The sequence below is a fragment of the Acipenser ruthenus genome, chromosome 4 (assembly GCF_902713425.1).
Source record: "Acipenser ruthenus chromosome 4, fAciRut3.2 maternal haplotype, whole genome shotgun sequence".
Classification (NCBI taxonomy): domain Eukaryota; kingdom Metazoa; phylum Chordata; class Actinopteri; order Acipenseriformes; family Acipenseridae; genus Acipenser; species Acipenser ruthenus.
Genome location: NC_081192.1, coordinates 36,571,286 through 36,595,102, shown reverse-complemented (window position 1 = coordinate 36,595,102; position 23,817 = coordinate 36,571,286). Strand labels below are relative to the sequence as shown.

Below are 23,817 nucleotides of genomic sequence, written 5' to 3'. Positions count from 1 at the left end.
TGTAATTTCAATGATGCAGAAAGTGACAGTGTCCATACTGCATGTATAAGGGGAGACACTGGCAGGCCGAGGGGAGGGACGCTATGTATGATGCTATTTCTTCCTTCATATAAGTAGACTTGAAAAATGTAATAAACTATACCATAATGTGAAGATGTTTGAATTAAGCAACCTAAATCTAGGTAATCTACAGCTATAGCCAAAAGTTTTTTTTATCGCCTAGAACTTTAGGATTGAGACAATTAAAAAAACAAAACTGTATGAACATAATTTAGATCTTTTATTTAACATTGTGTAATTAAAGAAACTAAAAAATGATATTGCAAAAGTCTATCAAAAGCCATAATAGTAGTATAGTATTTTGTCATGAAATGTCATAGTATTTAATTTTTGTGAGTCTTTCATTAAGTATATGGACAACTACAAAGGGATATGTAATTCAATATGTTAACGTACCATTTTTCAGTAGGTTTCATTCGATTTTATTAATCAAAATTAGTTAATTCTATATAGAGTGATGCAAAGCTTTTGGCCATAGCTTTAGGTAAATACAAGACTGTACTATATACATTTTTTAGATTTCTAATGTCTTATTTTTGTTATTTACTACAGGTTGGATCAAATAAATGGATAAACTCCTTCTAAAACATGGAAGCCCCTAAAGAAGCCACAGATGGTAATGATGACAGAGCACAATACGACAGAAGTAATCCTTTGATAGGTAATTCTAAGACAAAGCGGAAATTGCGTTCAGAAAAGGAGACACTGAAGAATGAACCAGATAAAATTAAAGAGAGTAACCCAAAGGCTGAAGAAGACAATCATGAAAACTCCCTAGCAGCCAAAAGACTAAAGCTCGATAGATCGAAACTAATTCAGAAAAGTGAGAGTAATGGAAAGGACATGGAGAAGGATAATGAGCTTCAAAAGGTGTCCCCTGGCCAAGAAGTACGTGATTTGTGTAATGTCAACATAGAAAAGGAAAAACCGAAAGTGGGAAATGTTACCTGTGCATGCTCCTTCTGCGATTTTAGGGGAAAAAATCCCACTGCCTTAAAAGTGCATGTAACAAGAAGGCATTCCCACAGCACTGCTTCCAGTCCATCACAAGCTTCTAGTGCAGAAAAGGAAAGCACCGTTAGCAAAAATGACTTGTGTAGGAAAGGCATCGCTAATATACCTGGTAGTAAGGAAGTTGCATCTGAATATGACAAGCCTACCAAGAAAAGCCCAAAAAAATCAACTAATGGGAACATCTGCCCTCACTGTGACTATAGGACAGAACATGTGGCATCAATGGATGAGCATATAAAAAATAATCACAAAGAAAAAACATTCACGTGTGAATGTTGTTGTTTTCAGTGTCTTGATGATAGTACTCTTCAGGCTCATTACCTTGGAAAGACACACCTTCGCAGGCAGAATCTTGCAGCGAAGGGGGGGTTGGTAAAGGTATTGACCAAAAAACAAAACAAAAAAAAGCCATCTAAAAGTACACAATCAGACCCTGAAAATTCAGTTAATACCCTAGTAATTCCAGCCTCTGAGAAAATGGAACTTAAAATTTTCCCTAAAAAGATAGACACCAAAGATGCCTATGCAGAAACCACACAGCTGAATTTGGCATCCTCTGAAACTGAAGATGAAGAAGCCAATAGTAAAGCTAAAACACCGAAAGCCAAAAGGTTTAAGGATGGAAAGCAAAAAACACCTGATGATGATGAGGATGGTGGAGCTGATGTTCAGAGTTCCACAGACAGGAAACAAACTAGCAAAGAAAAACTGGGCAGCCAAACTGTTGAACAAGACTCAGCAGCAAATGAGTATGCAACCCCTTTAAATAGGTGGAATGCAAGTGAAGAGGTGCATCTTGTTTGTAGTCCAAAAGATGGTGAAACTGAAAAGATACTTCAGGACAAGGACACCAGAATTGTCAGTGTAAATGCAAAGGGTAGCCTCTGTGGAGAAACTGAAATCAAAGTAAACAATGCCACAACAGAAATTTCTTTCAATGCTGAAGCCACATCCGAAACGATAATAAATGAAGCTAATATTGAACTTTCACAGGAAAATGAGTCAAGCTCCAGTTCCTTCATTCTTAACCTTCAAGCTGTTGAAAATGTGGAGGTGGAGCTGCAAGGTTCAGAAATGAGTGCAGAGCAAGAGTCTTCTATTGGGAAGGATACTTCTAACTCAAAATCTACTAAGAGCAGTGCAAAACGAAAGCCACCATCTTCAAACAAAAAATCACCATATGTTTGCAGTTACTGTAGTTATGAATTTCAGAGCAAACTTGGTCTACAGCATCACATTGGAAGGCGCCATACAAAAGAAATGAAGTTCTTTTGTGAGACTTGTCCATATGCTTGCGTAGTAAAAGGCGACTTTGATAAGCACTGTCAGAGTAACAAACATCAATTAAGGAAAAATGTTACTGAGATAGAAGTGCAGATACCACGAGATCAAATAAAACCATCAATAACACGAGTGGTTGCAGTAAACTTACTAAAACGTTCAACACATAGCAAACCCCAGCTACAATGCAAGAAATGTTTATATAAAACAAAGCATTCTTCAGTTCTCTTAAAACACATACAAGTAAAACATGAAAAAGAATATAATTTCTGTTGCAAGGTATGCAATTATTACACAGTGACATTTGAAGGCATGGAGAAACATACCAACAGGAGAAAGCACTTGCAAAAGGCTAAGAAAAGCAATCTTGACATTTCATCTGAAGACATTATTGAGGAAGTATGTGTAAGTATGTCATCAATTGAAAAAAAATTGAAACAACAACCTATTTTCTTTTCACCTGTTAATACCGAAGAGAAAAATGACAAAAATATCCAAGATGGACGGCTGTCTGATGTTGAAAACACAACACTTGAAGAGTCATCAGGGAATTTGGAGGGTATTAGTGTGACTGACACCAAGACAACTCCTACCTTGAGAAAAAGTAAAAGAGGACGACCAAAGGCAACTGCATCTACAAAATGTCAACATTGTGGGATTGTTGCTTCCAGTATTGCCAATCTCAATGTTCACATTAAACGAAGGCACAGCCACCAGTACAGTTATGCTTGTAAGTTGTGTAACTTCTTTTCTGTAACTAAAGGAGATATGGATCGTCATTGTGCTACCAAGAAGCATATGAACCGTGAAGTAATGGCCATGAAGACAAACCAAGGAACTGAACCTGTTTCTCCTGATGATGCTTTAGAAGTTTCTCGCAAAGAACAGGGTACAAATAAGTCTGAAGAATTGGAGAATGAAAGTGATGCAATAAAGTCTCATGCTTTGAAGGCTTGCAAAATGTGTAAGTACTATTGCATAATTAAAGAAGATATGGATCATCATTGTTCTACCAAGAAGCATAAAATGCGCGAATTATTGACCGTGAAGACAAACACACAAACTGGACAAGTTTCTCCTAGTAGTGTTGTTGCAGAAGCACATCACAATGGACATGATATTTTGAATGCTGGAGACCAGGGACAAGACATTAAAGGCAATACAGGTTTAGACCCTGAAAATCAGATAGAAGCTGTGATAAACCAGGCAAAAAAAGAGCATACTGCTGAAGTTGAAATATTGGAGGATTGCTTTCCTTCACAAAATCAGGATGGCCATGTAAAAGTTCTTGACTGTTCTCCTCTGACAAAAATGAAAGATGATTCAGTTAATTCTTGTTCTCACTGTAGTTTTGTTGCTCATTCCCTTTCATCTCTTGACCTTCATGTTAAACGCAAACATACTAAAGACTTTGAATACTTATGTATGGGATGCAACTATTATGCTGTCACTCACAGGGAGATGACAAGACATGCAGCAACAGAAAAACACAAGCTTAAAAGCCAGGCCTACCTGTTAAAGTTGAAAGAAACAGCAGAAGTGTTACCCGTGGAAACCACAGCCAAATGTGGAGAGGAAGAGGAACATCAAGAAGAGAGTCTTGATGAAACACAACAGGAAAGTCCTAGTGAGTCAGTCAGTGCAAAGACTACAGGTATGAAAAATGACACAATTGTTACCGGAGTAACAGTGGAGAATAGAAATATAGAAGAATCTGCAAGATCACCACTAGAAAGTGAGGCCAGTGAAGGTAACAACTTAGAGAAGAGCCGAGATTTACATTCAGGAGGATCTGGAACTAAAACTGGTGAGGGCCAAATAATAAATATCAAGGTAATTGAATGTAAAGAAGGTGATATTCCAGAAAAGGCTCAAATAGATGTTCAAAATGAAACCGATGAAGCTGTAAAAGACAGTGTTTGGAAGACGGATGAGTCCATAACTGAAGGCTTACAAGGAGTTGACAGCGACATTGAATTGCAGGAATCTAATCTTGCTGGTCAGTCTCAGACAAAGGAATTATCAAGAGCTGTTAAATTTGATGCTTCCATTGTTCTGCTAAAAAATTATTCTGATGTTGAATATACTGATTATGATGCGGGTCAGAGTTCAGAAGGACTTGCTTCCGATAATAAAAACTTACAACCGGTTAGAAAGAAAAGGAGGTCTTCACAAATAGAGAAGCCTCGCATTCGGTGTGAAGACTGTGGATTCCTGGCTGATGGCCTTAGTGGCTTGAATGTGCACATATCTATGAAACATCCCACAAAAGAGAAGACCTTTCATTGTTTACTCTGTGGAAAATCATTTTACACAGAGAGCAATCTCCACCAGCATTTGACCAGTGCAGGTCACCTGAGGAATGAGCAAGCAAGCATAGAAGAGCTGCCAGAAGGAGGTGCCACTTTCAAGTGTGTTAAATGCACTGACCCCTTTAATTCTGAGCAGGAACTTTTCATGCATATTAAGGAGAAGCACGAAGAACTGCTAAGAGAAGTAAACAAGTACATCTTGGAAGATACAGAACAGATTAACAATGAAAGAGAAGAGAATCGAGGCAATGTCTGCAAGTACTGTGGCAAGATCTGCAAAAGCAGCAACTCCATGGCATTTCTAGCCCACATTCGCACTCACACAGGTATGTCACTTTTTACATTTAAAAAAAAATAAAAAAAAATGCTGAGATAAAGGCAATCATTTGAAACTGTGGGCCTGATACAAAGAGTTGTTTAAAGAGTTTGTTTTGATGGAATAAGTTACAGCTCTGTAAATTGTTACCTTGTTAAAAATGCTCATGTACATAGTTAAAAATTCACACTGGTCCTGCACTCAGAACTACCCTTATTAAATGTATTGCATGCCCAGGAGCCATGAGTTTGAGCATTCATATCCCTTATTACATTGTTCTTCCAATATAACAGCAGAAACACCTAACAGTAAACAGAGATTTATGTTACTTATCATGCAAAATTCATAGAATCTGACCTTTTCAAACAAGAATAGACTGGTGTTCCTTGACTTGAAAGCCAAAGGTTTCCCACAATCCTTGTATGTCACCTAGTTGACCTTTGACAATGGCTTCCAAGATCTACTTACTGTAGTTTGTGAGTGTAAAAAAACAATAGAACAGAGCCAAATGTCAACTGATCTGCTGTGTCAATATTGCTCTTATAATAATGCCTTTACTTTTTTTATGCTGTTTCTCTCTGATTTTGGATACGATTGTTGCAATATTTCTGCATGGTTGTTTATCATTGGAAACTTACCAAAATACTTATCTGAACTGCTTTCATTATGCAAAGTATTGTTGCTGCAGAATAATATTCTCGCCCTTTATAACATATTCTGCCCTAGAACCCCTTAAAGCCCACCAAGATTTCCACCACATTTGCCTCAGGACACGTAACTGTTAATTAGGGGTGCTAGATTCCGTTTAATTTAATAAATGCTTAAACTTTTAAAAATATATAGTTTAAACGTTAAAATAAAAACATTTTGAAAAGATGCTGTGTAAGGAGGGTAGTATGCGTCCCCCTCTGTGCGGTTTCGACATCAGGAGAAAATCGGAAGTCGGCCATCTTGGGGGAAGTGTGTTAGCTGCAAGGGCTCGGAGCATTTTAAAATAAATAGCTTTCTATAAATTACCGCATATATGTCTATAAATAGGTCTTTAACATCGGCTTTTCTACTCTCCTCAAATTCAATTGATACCTGTTAATCCATTCGTGTATCTCACAACTGAGAAATGCGTTAATAGTAAAATTGGTTTAATTTACGTTTTTTTCTTCTGTGAAACCACTAAATGGGCTTTTAAATTGTAAGTCTTACTTTTTCATTTAAATCAGGGGTGTGAAACTCAGTTCCTGGAGGGCCGCAGGGTCTTCTGTCTTTCGTTCCACCCAAGCTCTAACTTACTTAATTGGTCTAATTATTTGATTAACTGGACACATTTAACACTTCTCTTCAGGCCTCAAAATGTTTCACAGGTAGTGTACCTTGAATCAAGTGCATTTTTAAAACCATCAACTGTAAAAGACCTTGAAAAATATTAAATAGGTCAAATTCAACAAATAATTAGATCAATTGTTAATTGAGAGCTTATGTTGGAATGCAAACCAGAAAACCCAGCGGTCCTCGAGGACTGGAGTTTGATACCCCTGGTTTAAATGCCGAAGCTACTCCTCTTTATTAATTTAAATACAGTTACTCGTCATAACGATTGTAATAGTGTGTCCAGCAAAACGCTTTATTTTTCATTATAGCTTTAATAAAGATTAGTCACTTATTAACATGTTGCAATCTCGTTTGTACGTGAAAAATGACTAGGCCTATTTAAAAGCCCATTAAGTTGTTTGACAGAAAAAAATAACTAAGTTAAATCAAATAAATTACTAAATTAAGCTCTGTGTGTGTGTGTGTGTGTGTGTGTGTATATATATATATATATATATATATATATATATAAATACATTTATAAAAACTGTGAAGCAATATGAAAAAATAATACCATCGGTGGTATGATAATGGTCAGTTTTGATTAGAGGGCGAGCATTAATTGCATTATTACAGAAATGTTTGCTGTCTAATTATTCAAACAGTGCTAAAATCCAAATTGCTAATTTATCCTACTTACTGTACATAAGAGAACAACTAGTTAGTTCACACCAAACTGAATTATTCCAAGTTCAGTATCACGTTAATTCAAAGAATCAATATTCCGTTTAAGAAAAAAATGAATAAAAAAATAATAATAATTTACTAATAGCAATAAAAAAAGACCAAAAAATAAATATGAAATGGAAGCAATCTTCTGTTTAAAAAACAAAAACAAAACAAAAAAAAAACATTAACATTGCTCGAGTCTCAGTCCCAGAATAGCAAAAAAATTGAAATTGGTTACATATCATTTGCGATCGTCTCAATAATCAACCATGTTATGTTTTCAGCCCGAATTTTATCGCATTTCCTAACATTTCGCTTGCATGTCTGGGCTCCACCTCCTCCGTGCTAGATCCAGCTTCATAGAAGCAGACTAGTCACGTGACCAAAAGCATGCTGGACATTGGGTGGTGAATATCCAATGACAGTGATGCCACGTGACAAAGGTAGGAAGTAATAAAAAATGAAAAAGCCGTTATTTGCAGTCAGCTGCTTCTTAATATTTGACCAACACATTCTTGACAAAGTTTAAACGATTAAGCAAAAACGTTTGACACTTTGAATCTAAATGATTTACACCCCTACTGTTACTTAGGAGGCAACATGCACTGTGTGGAAAATAATGGGAATGGTGGGACAAACAAAAATGATATCTGTGCCTTCCTCGACGACAGATTATCATGTTTATATATTTTTGTATATAGTTTAGTCACATGATGTATGTTTAGATCATTTTCAGGTACAGGCATTAGTGAGTCATACTCCTTCAAGCATTGATTCAACCAGCTGGTGGTTAATGCCATCATGTACAAGTGACTACTCATAAAGGAAAAGAAACTTGTTTGTGGCAACTGTTTCAGAATATGTGGGCTTTCTCTGATAGCACCGTGTAACAAATATATATATTTTTTTGGTTCCTGGGTAGTAAGTGTTATTTCCTAATTGCTTATGCCTCAAAAGTATAGAAAATAGCTATTATTTCCCACAAACTTTGCTTTTGTGACCAGGACAGTGATATTTTGAAATTTACCTATTTCCAATGAGAAAACGGGCGAATTTGTGTCTTTTCGTTCACATAAAGTTAGAAAAACATATGAATCCAAATTAACATGTATTTATACTAAAGTAATACAAAAATAACTACAAAAGATTTAGAAGCGAGTAGTTTTTCGAGATTTACGATTATACTGTAAATCACTTTCACGAATCAGCCCCCAAATGTAGTCTCCCATCATGTTCTCGTTATACTGTCCTTGGTAGCAGCGTTCAAAGTCCAGTATATCCTGGTGGAAGCGCTCGCCTTCTCCCACGTTCTCCTTGAATTTATCAAGATGAGCATCAAGGATATGGACTTTGAGGGACATCCTACAGCCCATTGTGCCGTAGTTCATCACCAGAGTCTCAACCAGCTCCACATAGTTTTCAGCCTTGTGATTGCCCAGGAAGCCCCGAACCACTGCGACAAAGCTGTTCCAAGCCGCTTTCTCCTTACTAGTGAGCTTCTTGGGGAATTCATTGCACTCCAGGATCTTCTTTATCTGTGGTCCGACGAAGACACCGGCTTTGACCTTTGCCTCAGACAGCTTAGGGAAGAAGTCTTGAAGGTACTTGAAGGCTGCCGACTCCTTATCTAGAGCTCTGACAAATTGTTTCATAAGGCCCAATTTGATGTGCAGTGGTGGCATCAGCACCTTCCGGGGGTCCCAGCCGTACTCATCATACTTCAAGGCGTCCAGCAAGGTCTTGATGCTGTTGTAATCCTCTTTGAGGTGCACCGAGTGAGCCAGGGGAAGACTCGGGTACTTGTTACCATTATGGAGCAGCACGGCTTTGAGGCTCCTGGATGAGCTGTCAATGAAGGACAGTATAACGAGAACATGATGGGAGACTACATTTGGGGGCTGATTCGTGAAAGTGATTTACAGTATAATCGTAAATCTCAAAAAACTACTCGCTTCTAAATCTTTTGTAGTCATTTTTGTATTACTTTAGTATAAATACATGTTAGTGGTTAGGGCTCTGGACTCTTGACCGGAGGGTTGTGGGTTCAATCCCCAGTGGGGGACACTGCTGTTGTACCCTTGAGCAAGGTACTTTACCTAGATTGCTCCCGTAAAAACCCAACTGTATAAATGGGTAATTGTATGTAAAATAATGTGAAATAATGTATAATGTGATATCTTGTAACAATTGTAAGTCGCCCTGGATAAGGGCGTCTGCTAAGAAATAAATAATAATAATAATAATAATAATGTTAATTTTGATTCATATGTTGTTTTTTTCTGACTTTATGTGAACGAAAAGACACAAATTCGCCCGTTTTCTCATTGGAAATAGGTAAATTTCAAAATATCACTGTCCTGGTCACAAAAGCAAAGTTTGTGGGGAATAATAGCCATTTTCTATACTTTTGAGGCATAAGCAATTAGGAAATAACACTTACTACCCAGGAACAAAAATTGTGTTAATAGTGTAGTCTGTTTTCTTATTATCTAGGCATGATGGAGTAGTACAGTACTATTCATATGAGATGTTAAGGGTCTATTTTCTCATATTTGCGAAATGAAAGTTATTTGCTTTTGGCAAACCTTCTCACCGAAGCTGCTAGACACATGGTAGATATTAACAAGTAGAACAAAACAATTATATGGCCCCAATTCCAAGCATTTTAGACATGGTGAAAGCTTTAGGGCCAATTGTATTAAGTACTAAAATGTTTTTAACGTAAGTCTTCTGTTGCAGTTAGAGGTTCTTTGTTTTGGATTATTTTATTGAAACTGGGCACATAGCTTATTGTCTTGATAAGGTTTCCTTTTCTGACCAATATAAATTTTATATTACCTTCTGTCCTTTAAAAATGAAGCCATTGAGAATGATGCTAATGGAGCTCAGTTTAGAATTATTTATGTAACTGTCTGGTCAAGATATGTAGCTTATAATTGATGTGTCCATTACTTGAATTCTCTTGTGATTATAGTCAATATGTCTTGTAAATGTGTTAAAGCTCACTCAAAGCATAAAAATCTAGAAGAGAGTAAGGCTAATAATTTAAAATAATCAATGTAGGCGTTACAGCACTTAATTTCCCTTGTGTGTTGATAGCTGATCATTCTTAATCCATTAAGATTTATTTTGTCATTGTATAATGCAAATTAGGTTTGTAATGGTCACTTATGCAATGTCAAAATGTCCAGCAGGTTAAGTGCTGAATGTAGTCCATTATTCTTCTCTGACTATATGTATTATTGCATTTAAAATCAACTTAATGCTGAAACGAGAAGCAAGGTAACCATCAATAAACAGTCCAGCTGCCCAGCCCCCCAAAGTAAAAGTTATATTCCCTGTAACTAATTGTAGCCTAAACAAATTACTTTTCAGTTAGATACTGTAAGACTGATAGACTAGATGGATTTCTTGAAATTCAGGCTTATTAAAGAAGCTTGAGGCATTTTTTGTTAAAAGTTGGTAACAGTTTGGACCTGCTGATTTCAAGAATTGATGTTACTGTACCAAGCTGACCTTTTGATTTTCAAAAACTCTAACCCTGAGTGCTAATAATAAAGAATACTGCTCCATCCGAAACGTCTCATCCCAAGCAGTGGTCGTTTTCATTTTAAGTAAATAGTAAAACAGCACTGTATATTGTTCAAACAATAGCACACAAGAAACAATTGTTTGGTAAAGATACTGCATACTACACACAAAACATAGTTTTAAATGTTTATATTATTTTTCACTGTTTTAAAACTTCCAAAAATACATGGAACCTTCAATTAGAATTCTGATGCTGGCACAGCAGACTTTGGATTCCACGTTCCAGGTGCATTATTCTAGAAACCAGGATCTACATAAGAATAGAAGAAATGTTGGGAAATAGTTTGTACAGTACTCTTTTGTTTAAGATTACATGTGTTACCTGCCATCCAGCATTGGGGAAGGAAAAAAAATGTGTCTCCCTTTCTGTCACATCTATCAGGTTCCACCACAGAACACTGCATCATTCCTACTCAGATTAATAATATAATTCTGTAAGCAAGATAAACCTTTTTTCATAAAGTTATAACATGAGGCTTACTTCTGCTTTTTTGTAGCTGAACAAGCAAATGAAAACTGAAATTTAACTTTAAACAAATGTGGAAATGGCATTGTGAAACGAATTGGCAAGAAACTCACTGTTCTTTTTTACATTCCACATGACAAAGTCACCAAAAAAAAAAAAAAAAAATCACTACACAACATTTCCAGCAAGTTGGGCACTATTTAAGCGAGGCATTTCAGAATGACTTGCCTGCCTTTTTTTTCTGTCCCATGAGATTCTGACTCGCTAAAAAGCAGCACAACACGTTTTTGAACCAGATGGACTTCCATAGAGATCACTGCGCATAATCTGGTTTGTTTAATTTTTGCTGTCTAAAACTTTTAAAGGGGAAGGGAAATGGCGGGACTTTGTGCGTTAAAATGATTCATCAAGTGCTAAAGACAACATTTCCTGGGCAAAACATCATTGTATTTATCATATAACACAATAAAAAAGACTTTTAAAACTGTGGCAACCAGCACTTAAATTTTTGGGAGAAAACAATCAAAATAATTGGCGACCACTAAATGAAAAAAAAGAAAATAGGAAAGGAGCAGTTCACGTCTTTTGAATTGGTTTCAGTGCAAAGTTAAGGCGCTTAGCAAACGTCAAATAAAGGTGAGCAATGACACAGAACTATAAAAAGAGGCGAAATGAAGTTCTAAGCAACTAGCAGAGCAATATCCCACACAATTTCATGAGCGGAGGGAGCAGCTTCTACAAACTTCAGATTAACAAAGCCTTTTGTGCAGAAAATATACCTCTGCATACATTTGATAATGCAAATCCTAAAGCGAGGGCACTTTATAGTTCTGGAGAAGCATGAACCCCAATTTGCTGATCTTAGTCGTTCCCCTGCGGTGCTTAACCTGTCAACAGTGTAAATGTAGAACGATCCTTCTAATCTTTTAATACCAAAACCACAGGTGTGTTTAAATAGACATGAACGAAAAGGATATTGTAAAATCATCAATTTACAACCAGAACAGTAAAAAAACAACAACTAAATTTCAGTGTTTAGATTTATTTTTTGTTTACTTTGGACAAGGTATAGGCTATATGTTAAAATTAAAAGGTAAGCATATTCCTTTTTACGGTTGTTTTTTAAAAGTTACTGTTTAAAATGTATATGTTTACTTTTGAGCGTGTGTTAAAAGAAAACACTTTAAATGTTAAATACATTAAATGTTTACTTTGCACAAATACTAAAATATTACAATATTACGGCAATAAATATAAGTTCAAATCTTTGTATTTGACTGTGACTGTGCCGTGAATTTTATAATATGATGGGGTTATAAAATAATATAACATTTTTATAAAAATAGCATTTATAATGCTATATGTAATATAATGAAATATTTGTTCAAGCCTTAATTCTTGTATTCAGTCCTGCCAATCCCATTGTCCTCTATATACTTTATTTATTTATTTGTTTATTTAGCAGACGCCTTTATCCAAGGCGACTTACAGAGATTAGGGTGTGTGAACTATGCATCAGCTGCAGAGTCACTTACAACTACGTCTCACCCGAAAGACGGAGCACAAGGAGGTTAAGCAACTTGCTCAGGGTCACACAATGAGTCAGTGGTTGAGGTGGGATTTGAACCAGGGACCTCCTGGTTACAAGCCCTTTTCTTTAACCACTGGACCACACAGCCAGTAATCACTTCCAAATTGGGTGTTGGTGCAACAAACACGATTTGTGAGTGCATTACTAATTATGACTAATGACTTGTATTGAGAAATGTATTACAAAATTGTGCTTTGGCAAGTTCTAATTTATTAATTGTCAGAAACTGAGCAGAGACTTTTTTTTTTTTTTTTTAATTTAGTCGTTGCCAATTAGTTTTTATTATTTTCTCCCCAATTTGAAATGCCCAATTATTTTTAGGCTCAGCTTACCGCTACCACCCCTGCGCTGACTCGGGAGGGGCGAAGATGAACACACGCTGTCCTCCGAAGCGTGTGCCATCAGCCGCCCACTTCTTTACACTCACCAGACTCACTGTGCAGCCGCCTCAGAGCTACAGCGTCGGAGGACAACGCAGCTTACAGGCAAGCCCGCAGGCGCCCGGCCAGACTACAGAGGTCGCTGGTGCGCGGTGAGCCGAGGACACCCTGGCCGACCTAACCCTCCCTCCCCCCGGGCGACGCTCGGCCAATTGAGCGCCGCCCCCTGGGAGCTCCCGTCCACGGTCGGCTGTGGAATAGCCTGGACTCGAACCGGCGAGGTCCAGGCTATAGAGCGCATCCTGCACTCTAGCAAGTGCTTTTACTGGATGCGCCACTCGGGAGCCCCCTGAGCGGAGACTTTTGTGACTACGGGTATATTCTGAGATATTTTCTCATCATGGCCCTGATTTAAGTTTAGAGGCTGTTTAAATTGAGCAAAATAGATATTTTTTGTATAACATGGCACAAAAATTATGAGAATTCATGTTACCAACTTTTAACAGAAAATGCCACCTAAAGTTCAATAATAATAATAATAATAATAATAATAATAATAAAGACTAGTCTATGATGGTTCCAGTACATATGTACAGTACAGTTGTTTTACAGTACTGGTCATTGTTGGTGTTTTAAAATTGTTAATTTAAAATAGATAGATTGCTGGAATACTTAAGCCTGGTACACATTGATCAAGGCATTAGCCATAAGAATCATAGTTTACTGTATTTTAATTTAGTGAAGTAACTAATGTTTGTACTCTTTATTAACATTACTTATTGTAATTTAGTTCATCTTTTCATTTCTGTATAATGAAACATTTCGGTAGGTGCAACACTACAGTATAGGCATCCTTCTCCGCCATGTTTTTTTTCTGCAAGTATTGTTTCTATGCTGGACAGAGTCTTTCAGATGAATTATTGCAGAACTGTTTATAATATAGTAAGAGGGTTGGACAAATCGGTAATCCACGCGCCCGGCACTACCAAATTCTGTTTTGGGACTGTAAGGTTCTAAAGCATGCCGGACTACCGGCCGCATCGGATGTTTTTTTTTTTTTTTTTAAGCAATAAGTATAAACTGCAGCGCAACATTGTGGAATAAAGACCCGCCCATATCCACTGAGCAAATAAGATAAAGCATTCACAACACGGTTTCACATTTTGAAGGCTGTGAGAGACACGCAGACTTCAGAAAAGCAAATGATTCAGGACAGCTCTGCTAAAAACACAGCATGACTTGGTAAGACAATCTATCCGTGTGGGAGAAGAGAAGAAACAAAAAATGTACACAAAATAAGTTATGTAAAAAACCCACCATTAAACTGTAAAAAATGAACAGCTTGTTGCGATACAGTTTTCAAAGAAGAACAGACAGTAATTCTGCAGGCGGGTCGAGCGAAAGACTTAATGTGACCGATACAGCTTGCAACCGAAAAGACTCTGACAAAATGTATGACAAGAATAAATGCAGATGCACATTTCAGGTGCAATTTGAAAAATATCTTCATTTGGTTAGATACAGAGGAAGTCCCTGCTGCTGAAAAAGAAAACAGTGACAGTGATGGAGAAAATGCTACGAATCAAAGCCAGAGAATGTTTTGTGTGGTGTGTAGAAAGTACCTGGATGCAGCAGATAAAACCAGCCCGTTATTTGCAGGTACTTCTGACTTTCGAATTAAAACTTTTAGAAAGCACTGCGACAGCAGACAGCAGACTGTAATAAAAGGCACGCCGATTGGCAGGGTGATTCTGGCTATGTCAGAAAATGAGGCGTCTCTTTAACACTGCCTATGTATACGCAAAGAAAGCCAAGCCTCTCGCTGATTATGAGCTTGTTTGCACTGTTCAGAAAAAGAATGAAGTAGATATAGGAAGTAATTAATTGTCAAGAAAGGCTGAATGTAGAATGCATTGCACAGAGTTAACAGAAAATGAGACAATATACATATGTATTTTAGCTGACTCTTCTACTGACAAGGCAGTTGTTGAGGAAGAAACCGTTTTTCTAAGATATGTAGATGGCAATGTACCAGTCACTAAACTAGCAGGTTTGCAGGATCTTAAACATGCAAATGCTAATGGTATTCTCCAAGCAATTAACTCTGGCTTAGAAAAGATAAACCTTTCATTAGAAAAATTGACAGACACTAGCAATGAGCCTCATTTAGTGTGTAGTAGCTCTGGTGGTGCTGCAGTAATGATGGGGCTTAGATCAGGAGTGGCTTCGAAGTAAAATGCTTTGGATCAATTCATTGTGTTAATCACAAACTGGAGCTTGGTATTTTAGATTCAGTGAAAGAGTTCAGTTACCTTGGAGAATTTGAAAAAAGTATGAAAGACTTATTTAAATTATACTTCTTTTCTCCAAAGAGAAGAAGAGAGCTTAGGGAAGGGTGTGAAACGTTAAATGCAGAAGTGGCAGGGTATGGTGACATTAAGTCAGTTAGATGGGTTTAACCCTTTGCGGTCCATTTATTAATCGCGCGTCAGGCATGTCAGGTCTAATTAATTTTCACACACGCAGTTAATTTTAGATGCGCTGTTTAAAAGTATTTTTTCCACAGTCAAACGGGTTTAAATGGCCCTGCATATCAACAAAGCACTCACTAGGCATCTCCAGCCCCGCCCCACCCTTTCTTTCGCTATAGCTTTCACCTATGTAAGAAATAAATAATAATAATAATAACAGTCGTACATACCAATCGATCATCTCCTGATCACTCGTTTTATCACCAAACTCCTCAATAATGCGATCCAAGTCATTATTTTATTACTATAACATCTCAAAAAAGCTCTGCAAATGTCCGTGTTCTCTGTGCGCTGATTCAGTCAGCCAGCTTGTTTACTATGAGACCGCCCCGTTATCTGATACCAGATACCGTGTATGACTAATCGTGAGATATGCCTTTTTTTTTTTTTTCGACTTGTCTCGGCTCCTGTCGTTTCCACTCAGCAATTGAATGATTTTCTCGGCTTTTTCCGGAGAAAAAACGACTAGAAACCCATTTTTTGCGTTGCTATAATGATGTCGGTTCCAGTCCGACAATGGACCGCAAAAGGTTAAGAGCTGCAAGTGCTCTTATAACCCATCTTGTTTCTACAACTCTTCACTTGGAACACCTGAGCAGCAGTAGAAATACAGATGAAGCTGCAAAGGCAAAGAAACTTCACCAGACAATGAAGTCTGTTAGGTTTGTACAATTCCTGTATGCAATGCAAGACTTCTTGACCCTGGTTACAAGCTTGTCTTTAAAGATTCAAAGGCACAGTTGTCTGATATTATGAGCTCCTCAAAGAAACCTTGCTTGATCTGTTAGAGAATGGTGGAGTAAGAATGAACTCTTTTAATGCAAGTTTCAACAGGGAAACTAAGACATACACTGATGCTAATGGCAACCTGTGTCAGTAGCATCAGTGTTTGGTGTAATTTTCAGACCAGGAAAATGACACCAAACACAGGTTCTACGGGGTGAAACTGGGTGAAACTTTATTAAATTAAATATTTATACAAAATGAAAAACACTTTATCAAAACAAAATGGCTCGTTGGCCAAAGTAAAATAACACAAACAGTAAGTACACTTTTTAGTAAAACGAGTGACTTGATTTGCTTCCAGGTAGCATTTGCTCTTGCTCCTAACTCCTCTAACTCTCCCCCGCTCTGAGCCCGGAGTGGGTCTTTTATATTGTGGCTGGAGCCGTAATTACCCATTAAACAATTACCTTATTAAGGCTCCAGCCACATTCCCACAGGCTTTATCGGGATGGGGATTTAACCCCATCCACGGCAGCTACGTGCTTTTCGCCGGTCTCAAATAATAAATAATAATGTCGGATGACTTTCGTCCATCCGCACACACACACATATAATACAATAATGATAATAATACAATACAAATACAAATGAAATACATACATACATTAATATGCACAAAGGGTGGGCACCCCGTCACACAACTCCATTCAATTATCAGGAGTTTTTTCCACAGAAATCCTCAACAGTGATCTTCAGAAACTTGTGATGTGTCCAATAACATACCTCACTGAAAGATTTGACTGTTTTGACAATCCTCCAGTTACAAATTTTCAAGTTTTCAACTTAAAAAAACGGCCATATGATTTAGGATCTCTGAGGCAGTATGGAAATGATGAGATTAGAGGCTTGTACAACCACTTTAAAGATGTGTTGCCTGCTGGAGTTAATGATAGGTCACTTCAAGGAGAGTGGAAGGTCATGAAAAAGCATCTAAAAGATCACAGATTCTCCAACTCAATAGATATTTACATTGGATTGCTGAAAGAGAATCCTGACAACATGTTGGGTATGCTAGAGTTGGTTAAGATTCTTCTTACTATTAGCCCAAGTACAGCAGAGTGTGAACAGGCTTTTTCAGGCTTGAACCTCATAGTTACAAGTTTGAGAGTCAGCTTTACAGAAGAAAGGGTAGCATTCTTAAACTCAAGTGTGATGGCCCAAGTATTGACTTTAACCCAGAGTCTTATATTGAGCTTTGGATCTTCTCAGCCAAAGGAATTAGACATCTACAAGGACACACTGCACCCACCCAAACCAAGTCTGTCTCATACTGACTTTGTTTCTGATGGTAGTATTTCCAGTGATGATTTCAAATTATTTAAATAGAAAGACACCTCTATAACAATGCCTTCCTTTTTTATTTTATTATTCAACTTGCAAAATAATCTTTATTTTTATTTTTTCCTAACATCTACAAAAAATTAAAGTGCTGAAGATTTTGTACTTCATTTAAAAAAATGAAATAGCATTTAGCAATGCTCTAATCCTTTTAAAGACTTTTCTTGAATTTTGAAGGATTTGCATTATTGAAAAAAGTTAAATAAAATAAAGTATGTGATTATGGACAGATCTGAAACAGATCAAGTGATGCACAGGCCTGTTTATCCAGGCTTAACGTTTAACAGCACTATGTAACTGTAAATGTAGTATTTTGCGGGGTCACCTTTTGAATGGAAGACACTAGAAAGCCATTAAGGTAGTCCTTCTTTAATAATGTAGAATGCCTTCATTGGTCCTGTTTGACTTGACAATTGAGTTTAGTACTCGTCTTTGGTACTGATTTTCTTAGTTTGGGCCGTTCTGGCAGCAATGTCCTTCTCTCTTCCGCGCATAATGCTTTGGAAGTCTGGTTACCTCACTGGTCTCTTATTGCTCTTCCCATTAACTGACAATCGCACCTCATTCAAAGTTAGAACGTTCTCTCTTTCAGTGGTGTGATGGTGTCACTGACCTGGACTGAACCAATTGATCAAAGAAAGGGGATTTTTTTTTTTCTTGTTCCTCATATATGTTAATGGCATAGTCAGTGTTTCATAATGGTCTTAGGCATTTGAGCGGTATGTTCTACGGTGCGATCTGATTCAAACATTAAAAATCCTAAAAGGTATAGACAATGTCGACCCAGGGGACTTTTTTGACCTGAAAAAAGAAACAAGGACCAGGGGTCACAAATGGAGATTAGATAAAGGGGCATTCAGAACAGAAAATAGGAGGCACTTTTTTACACAGAGAATTGAGGGTCTGGAACCAACTCCCCAGTAATGTTGTTGAAGCTGACACCCTGGGATCCTTCAAGAAGCTGCTTGATGAGATTCTGGGATCAATAAGCTACTAACAACCAGATGAGAAAGATGGGCTGAATGGCCTCCTCTCGTTTGTAAACTTTCTTATGTTCTTCTAGTTGTGTTATACAGATAAGGACTGCTTATCTTAAAAATGATTAAATAAAACAATCTTCATACAGAGTGACTTTCTATAATACAGTACACGACACCATGATCTGTAATTTACAAAAACACTTGGGGAAATGGGGAAGGTGGGTATTACTTTAGAGATCAGTTTGTCAACTTGGAAAAGGTCTCACATCTGCTTGGTTTGTGCAGAAACAAATCTGACTTCTGTTGTAAAAAATTAAATTGGAATAGAACTAAGCCCTCCAAACATTCTGGCAATAAACTTTACAGCCTTTACTCTGCAACGTTTCTCTTGTGGATTTCACATAGTAATCCGCCATCTGACTCCCTCCCTGGATACTGATTAATCTCAGCTTCTTAACAAATTTATTACCAATAGGCCACCAGAGCTCTGTCTTCCTAGCTTCTTAAACTGTGCACACCATGAATGTGTTTGATGCATGCTAATGCTTGGTAAAATATAGATGTAGTTCAGGAACACTGTGGCTCCAACTTCCTCTCTCCTTCACAAATCTTGGCATTCTTTGGATTGGATTGGTTCATCTCAAGCATATAAAGATTATGCATTACTGGCATTATTTAAAAAAAAAAAAAAAAAAAAAAAAAAAAAAAAAAATTGGTAAAACTCAAGCTACAGAAACAGCAACCAATTTTTTTTCAGCAGCTAATTTAGGAGAAATATTATTTAATTACATTCTGTCAGAAGCAATGCCTAATCTTTTTCAGTTAGAGACTCATTTGCTTGGTAAATAGCACTCATGTTTTTAAAGGAATTAATTGTTTTGCTTTATCATTTGAATGACTGAATCCCTACCAATCATTATTATTATTATTATTATTATTTATTTCTTAGCAGACGCCCTTATCCAGGGCGACTTACAATCGCAAGCAAATACAAATACATTCAAGTGTTACAATATAAGTCATACAATAAGAACAAGAAATACAATAATTCTCAAGTGTGACAAACCACAATTCAATAATACAGCAGATAATAGTGAAAGTTACATCAGGATATGATTAAGTACAAAATACTACAGATTAAACACTTGGGAGATTACAATATTCTGAGGTACAGGATTAAATGCAGTAAAATAGGGGGCAGATAAGAGCAAAATAAAGCATATTTAAATGAAGGGTGATAGTGTCCCAGGATACAACAGAGGAGTTCTACAGGTGCTGTTTGAAGAGGTGAGTCTTAAGGAGGCGCCGGAATGTGGTCAGGGACTGGGCAGTCCTGACATCTGTAGGAAGGTCGTTCCACCACTGCGGAGCAAGGGTGGAGAAGGAGCGGGCTCGGGAGGCAGGGGAGCGTAGCGGAGGTAGAGCCAGTCTTCTAGTGCAGGCGGAGCGGAGAGGTCGAGTGGGGGTGTAGGGAGAGATGAGGGTCTGGAGGTAGCTGGGTGCAGTCTGATCAAGGCATCTGTAGGCTAGTACAAGAGTCTTGAACTGGATGCGAGCGGTGATCGGGAGCCAGTGGAGCGAGCGGAGTAGTGGAGTAGCGTGGGCGAAGCGAGGTAGAGAGAACACCAGGCGAGCAGCAGAGTTCTGGATGAGCTGGAGCGGACGGGTGGCGGACGCAGGGAGGCCAGCCAGGAGGGAGTTGCAGTAGTCTAGGCGGGAGAGTACCAGGGCCTGGACCAGGAGCTGGGTAGCATAGTTGGTGAGGAAGGGTCGGATTCTTCGGATGTTGCTCAGGAAGAATCTGCAAGTGCGTGCCAGAGTGGAGATGTGCTGGGAATAAGAGAGGCAGGGGTCCAGGGTGACTCCAAGGTTTTTAGCTGAGGAAGAGGGAGAGAGTGTGGTAGATTCCAGAGGAACAGAGATAGAGAGATCAGAGGAGGGGGAGGAGGAGGGAAAGAAAAGGAGGTCAGATTTAGAGAGGTTGAGTTTGAGGTGATGCGAGTGCATCCAGGAGGAAATAGCAGACAGACAGGTAGAGATACGGGAGGAGATGGTGGAGTCAGAGGTGGGGAAGGAGAGGAAAATCTGAGCATCATCAGCATAGAAATGGTATGAGAAACCATAGGATGCGATGAGGGGGCCCAGGGAGCGGGTGTAGAGAGAGAACAGGAGAGGACCCAAGACTGACCCTTGGGGGACTCCAGTCAAGAGAGGGTGAGGTGTGGAGGTTGCTCCACGCCAGGTTACCTGGTAAGTGCGGTTGGAGAGGTAGGAGGAGAACCAGGCCAGAGCAGTGCCAGAGATCCCCAGGTCAGCAAGAGATGATAGTAGAATAGAGTGATCAACAGTGTCAAAGGCAGCAGAGAGGTCGAGGAGAATTAGGACAGAGGAGAGAGAGGCAGCTCGGGCACACTTAAGTGAGTTGGTGACAGAGAGAAGGGCGGTTTCAGTGGAGTGAGCAGAGCGGAAGCCAGATTGGAGAGGGTCAAGCAGAGAGTGGTTGGACAGGAAAGCAGAGAGCTGGCGGTGTACAGTCCGCTCGAGGGTTTTGGAGAGGAAGGGTAGGAGGGAGACAGGACGGTAGCTCTGGAGGGAGGTGGGGTCGAGGGTAGGTTTTTTGAGGAGGGGAGTGATAGAGGCTTTTTTGAAGGCAGAGGGGAAGATGCCAGAAAGTAGAGAGGTGTTGAGGAGGGAGGAGATGAAGGGGAGTAGAGCAGGAGCAGCAGCTTGAAAGAGGTGAGTGGGGAGGGGGTCCAAGGCACACGTGGTGGGTTTGTGACCCTGGAGCAGGGAGGAGAGGTCAGAGTCTGAGAGGGGCAAGAAGGTGGAGAGGGAGGGCGAGTTAGTAGGGGATGTAGTGGGTGTAGGGGTTGGAGCAGGAGGGGGTGCGGGGGAGGGAGAGGTGTTAAAGAGTTTGCGGATATCTGAGATTTTAGAAGAGAAGAAGGAGGCAAAGTCGTCAGGGGAGATAGAGGAGGGAGGAGGAGGGGGGGGAGGGTTTAGGAGGGAGGAGAAGGTAGAGAATAGTTTACGTGGGTTGTTAGTGGAGGCTTGGATTACAGATTGGAAATAAGCACATTTAGCAGAGGAGAGAGTAGAGGAGAAGGAGGAGAGAAGAGTGCGGTAAAGGTCTAGGGCAGCAGGGAGTTTGGTTCTCTTCCATTTCTTTTCAGCAGATCGCAGTGTGATTCTTGCCGAGCGGAGCACAGAGGAGAGCCAGGGATGGGGAGGGGAGGGGCGAGCGGGTCGGGAGGTGAGGGGACAGAGGGAGTCGAGGGAGGAGGTGAGTGAGGAGAAGAGGGTGGAGGTAGCAGAGTCTACGGAGAGTTGTGAAAAGGAGTCGATAGGAGGGAGGTGAGAGAGAGCAGTGGAGGCAAGGACAGAGGGGGAGAGAGAGCGGAGGTTACGGCGAGAGGTGACAGTGGGGGTAGGAGGAGCAGGGAGAGGGGGGAGAGACAGAGAAAAAGAGATGAATCATCCTGCTTGTGGTCCTAATTAACAACAAAAGATCCATTTTAATATCTGAAAGGGGGTCATTTAATTTTATATAAACAGTGACTTCAAAACAGTGTTATGCAGGTAGGGAGTTAGCTTTACACAGGATGAGTATTCATTGTCTACCGTATTGCAAACCTCACATATACTGATGTGAGATTTAAACTCCTAAATGTTTTTAGGAGTGATTTTGAAGACCTTTCAGCCTTGCTCAAGTGGGTAAAATGTAGTAGTATTGCACACTGTCTGTGGTACGTTCCTGAATCAGGCCCATGCAATTCTGTATTGATTGTAAAATGTGGAATTGGGTAGTTTCAGCATAGTATTTAGTATGCATGAGGGCACATCCCAAAATCATCTAAATAATCACATATATCCAGAGTAATTGTCTTCACTCACCATTGCACTCAATGCTCTGCTGTTTTCCTCAGGCTTGTTTAAACCTCGCAACAAATCTTTTAACAAAAAAGAAAAATCTGTTCACACAAGAATAAATAACAAATATGTGGGGATGATGAGTACCACATGTCAAAAAGCAAAGAAAACCCAGGAAAGTCATGGAAAATACAAAAGAAATCGCAGTCTCAGTTCCAACGTAAAAAATGAAAAACTCCAGTTTAGGTGACAGTATTAATTTAACATGACATTGTATTAATGGTCGATTCACTTTTACTGAACTCACTTAAGTGGAATGGAGTTTCTTAATTTGACTGATAAGATGTGATGGCTATTAGATGTAATGTCTTCCTCCTTTTGGCATTTAAACACATACAGCAGACTGGATATAGCCATCTATGTGCTAACTATACTTTACACCTACACCTCACGATCGAAATGGCACAATTAAGAGATCTGGCTTCATTGCCACTGAACTGTGAAATACCATTTCTGAATATGGTTAGTAAAGGTGGCCATTCAATCTTCGTTGGAGCATTACAATTATATGTGTCGTTTTACTTGTGCTTGCACTAAATGAACCATGTTTGTTCGTATTAGTAATCTACACAATGTCCTCAATCTGTTCAGCAAAGTACCAGTACTCCGGAAATAAATATTGCAGTGAATGTGAAGATACTATTTTGAGAATAACCTTTGAACCAGACTAGGTTGACCTTTTCTTAAGATCAATACATCTTAATAATAATAATTTAGGTCATATTTCTTATATTTTTTTAAACTGTAAAATAAAATTAGCTGTATTATTGCTTATTGGTTAAAGATACCACAACTTGGTTTGCTATTGAAATAGAGCAGGGACACTGAAGTTTAGAATGCATACATCAAGCACATCAAGTTTGTTCATCAGTGTCCATAGACTGTTAATGATTCTGCAAGGGCATTGTACTTCTTGGTAAATGATGAGTAAAACCATATGCTCATTCATTGTATCAATTGATTTATTAATGGCAATAATTAAGCATAATCCTCCCCAACACCCAATTAAAGTGATAAGTGTTATAGTGATTGAGCGGCTACTAAATTCACAGAATTGATTTAAATATTTTGTATTCTGTATGACCTTTTAAATCGGGTTGATAAACGGAGATATATATATATATATATATATATATATATATATATATATATATATATATATATAACAAAGGAAAAAATACTGTGAACAACCCCCTAAGAAGTGTTT

The 23,817-nt window shown here is 38.6% G+C and overlaps 1 protein-coding gene across 1 annotated transcript in view; it reads left to right on the top strand.

Annotated features, from left to right (window-relative positions):
* LOC117400477 (zinc finger protein 407-like) overlaps positions 1-23,817 on the top strand; it is a 302,138-nt gene that overhangs the window by 14,437 nt on the left and 263,884 nt on the right. Inside the window, exon 2 of the mRNA XM_034000516.3 lies at positions 613-4,993. Within this exon, the coding sequence (XP_033856407.3) occupies positions 649-4,993 (4,345 nt within the window). The 5' untranslated portion in view covers positions 613-648. The remainder of the gene's footprint in view (positions 1-612; positions 4,994-23,817) is intronic.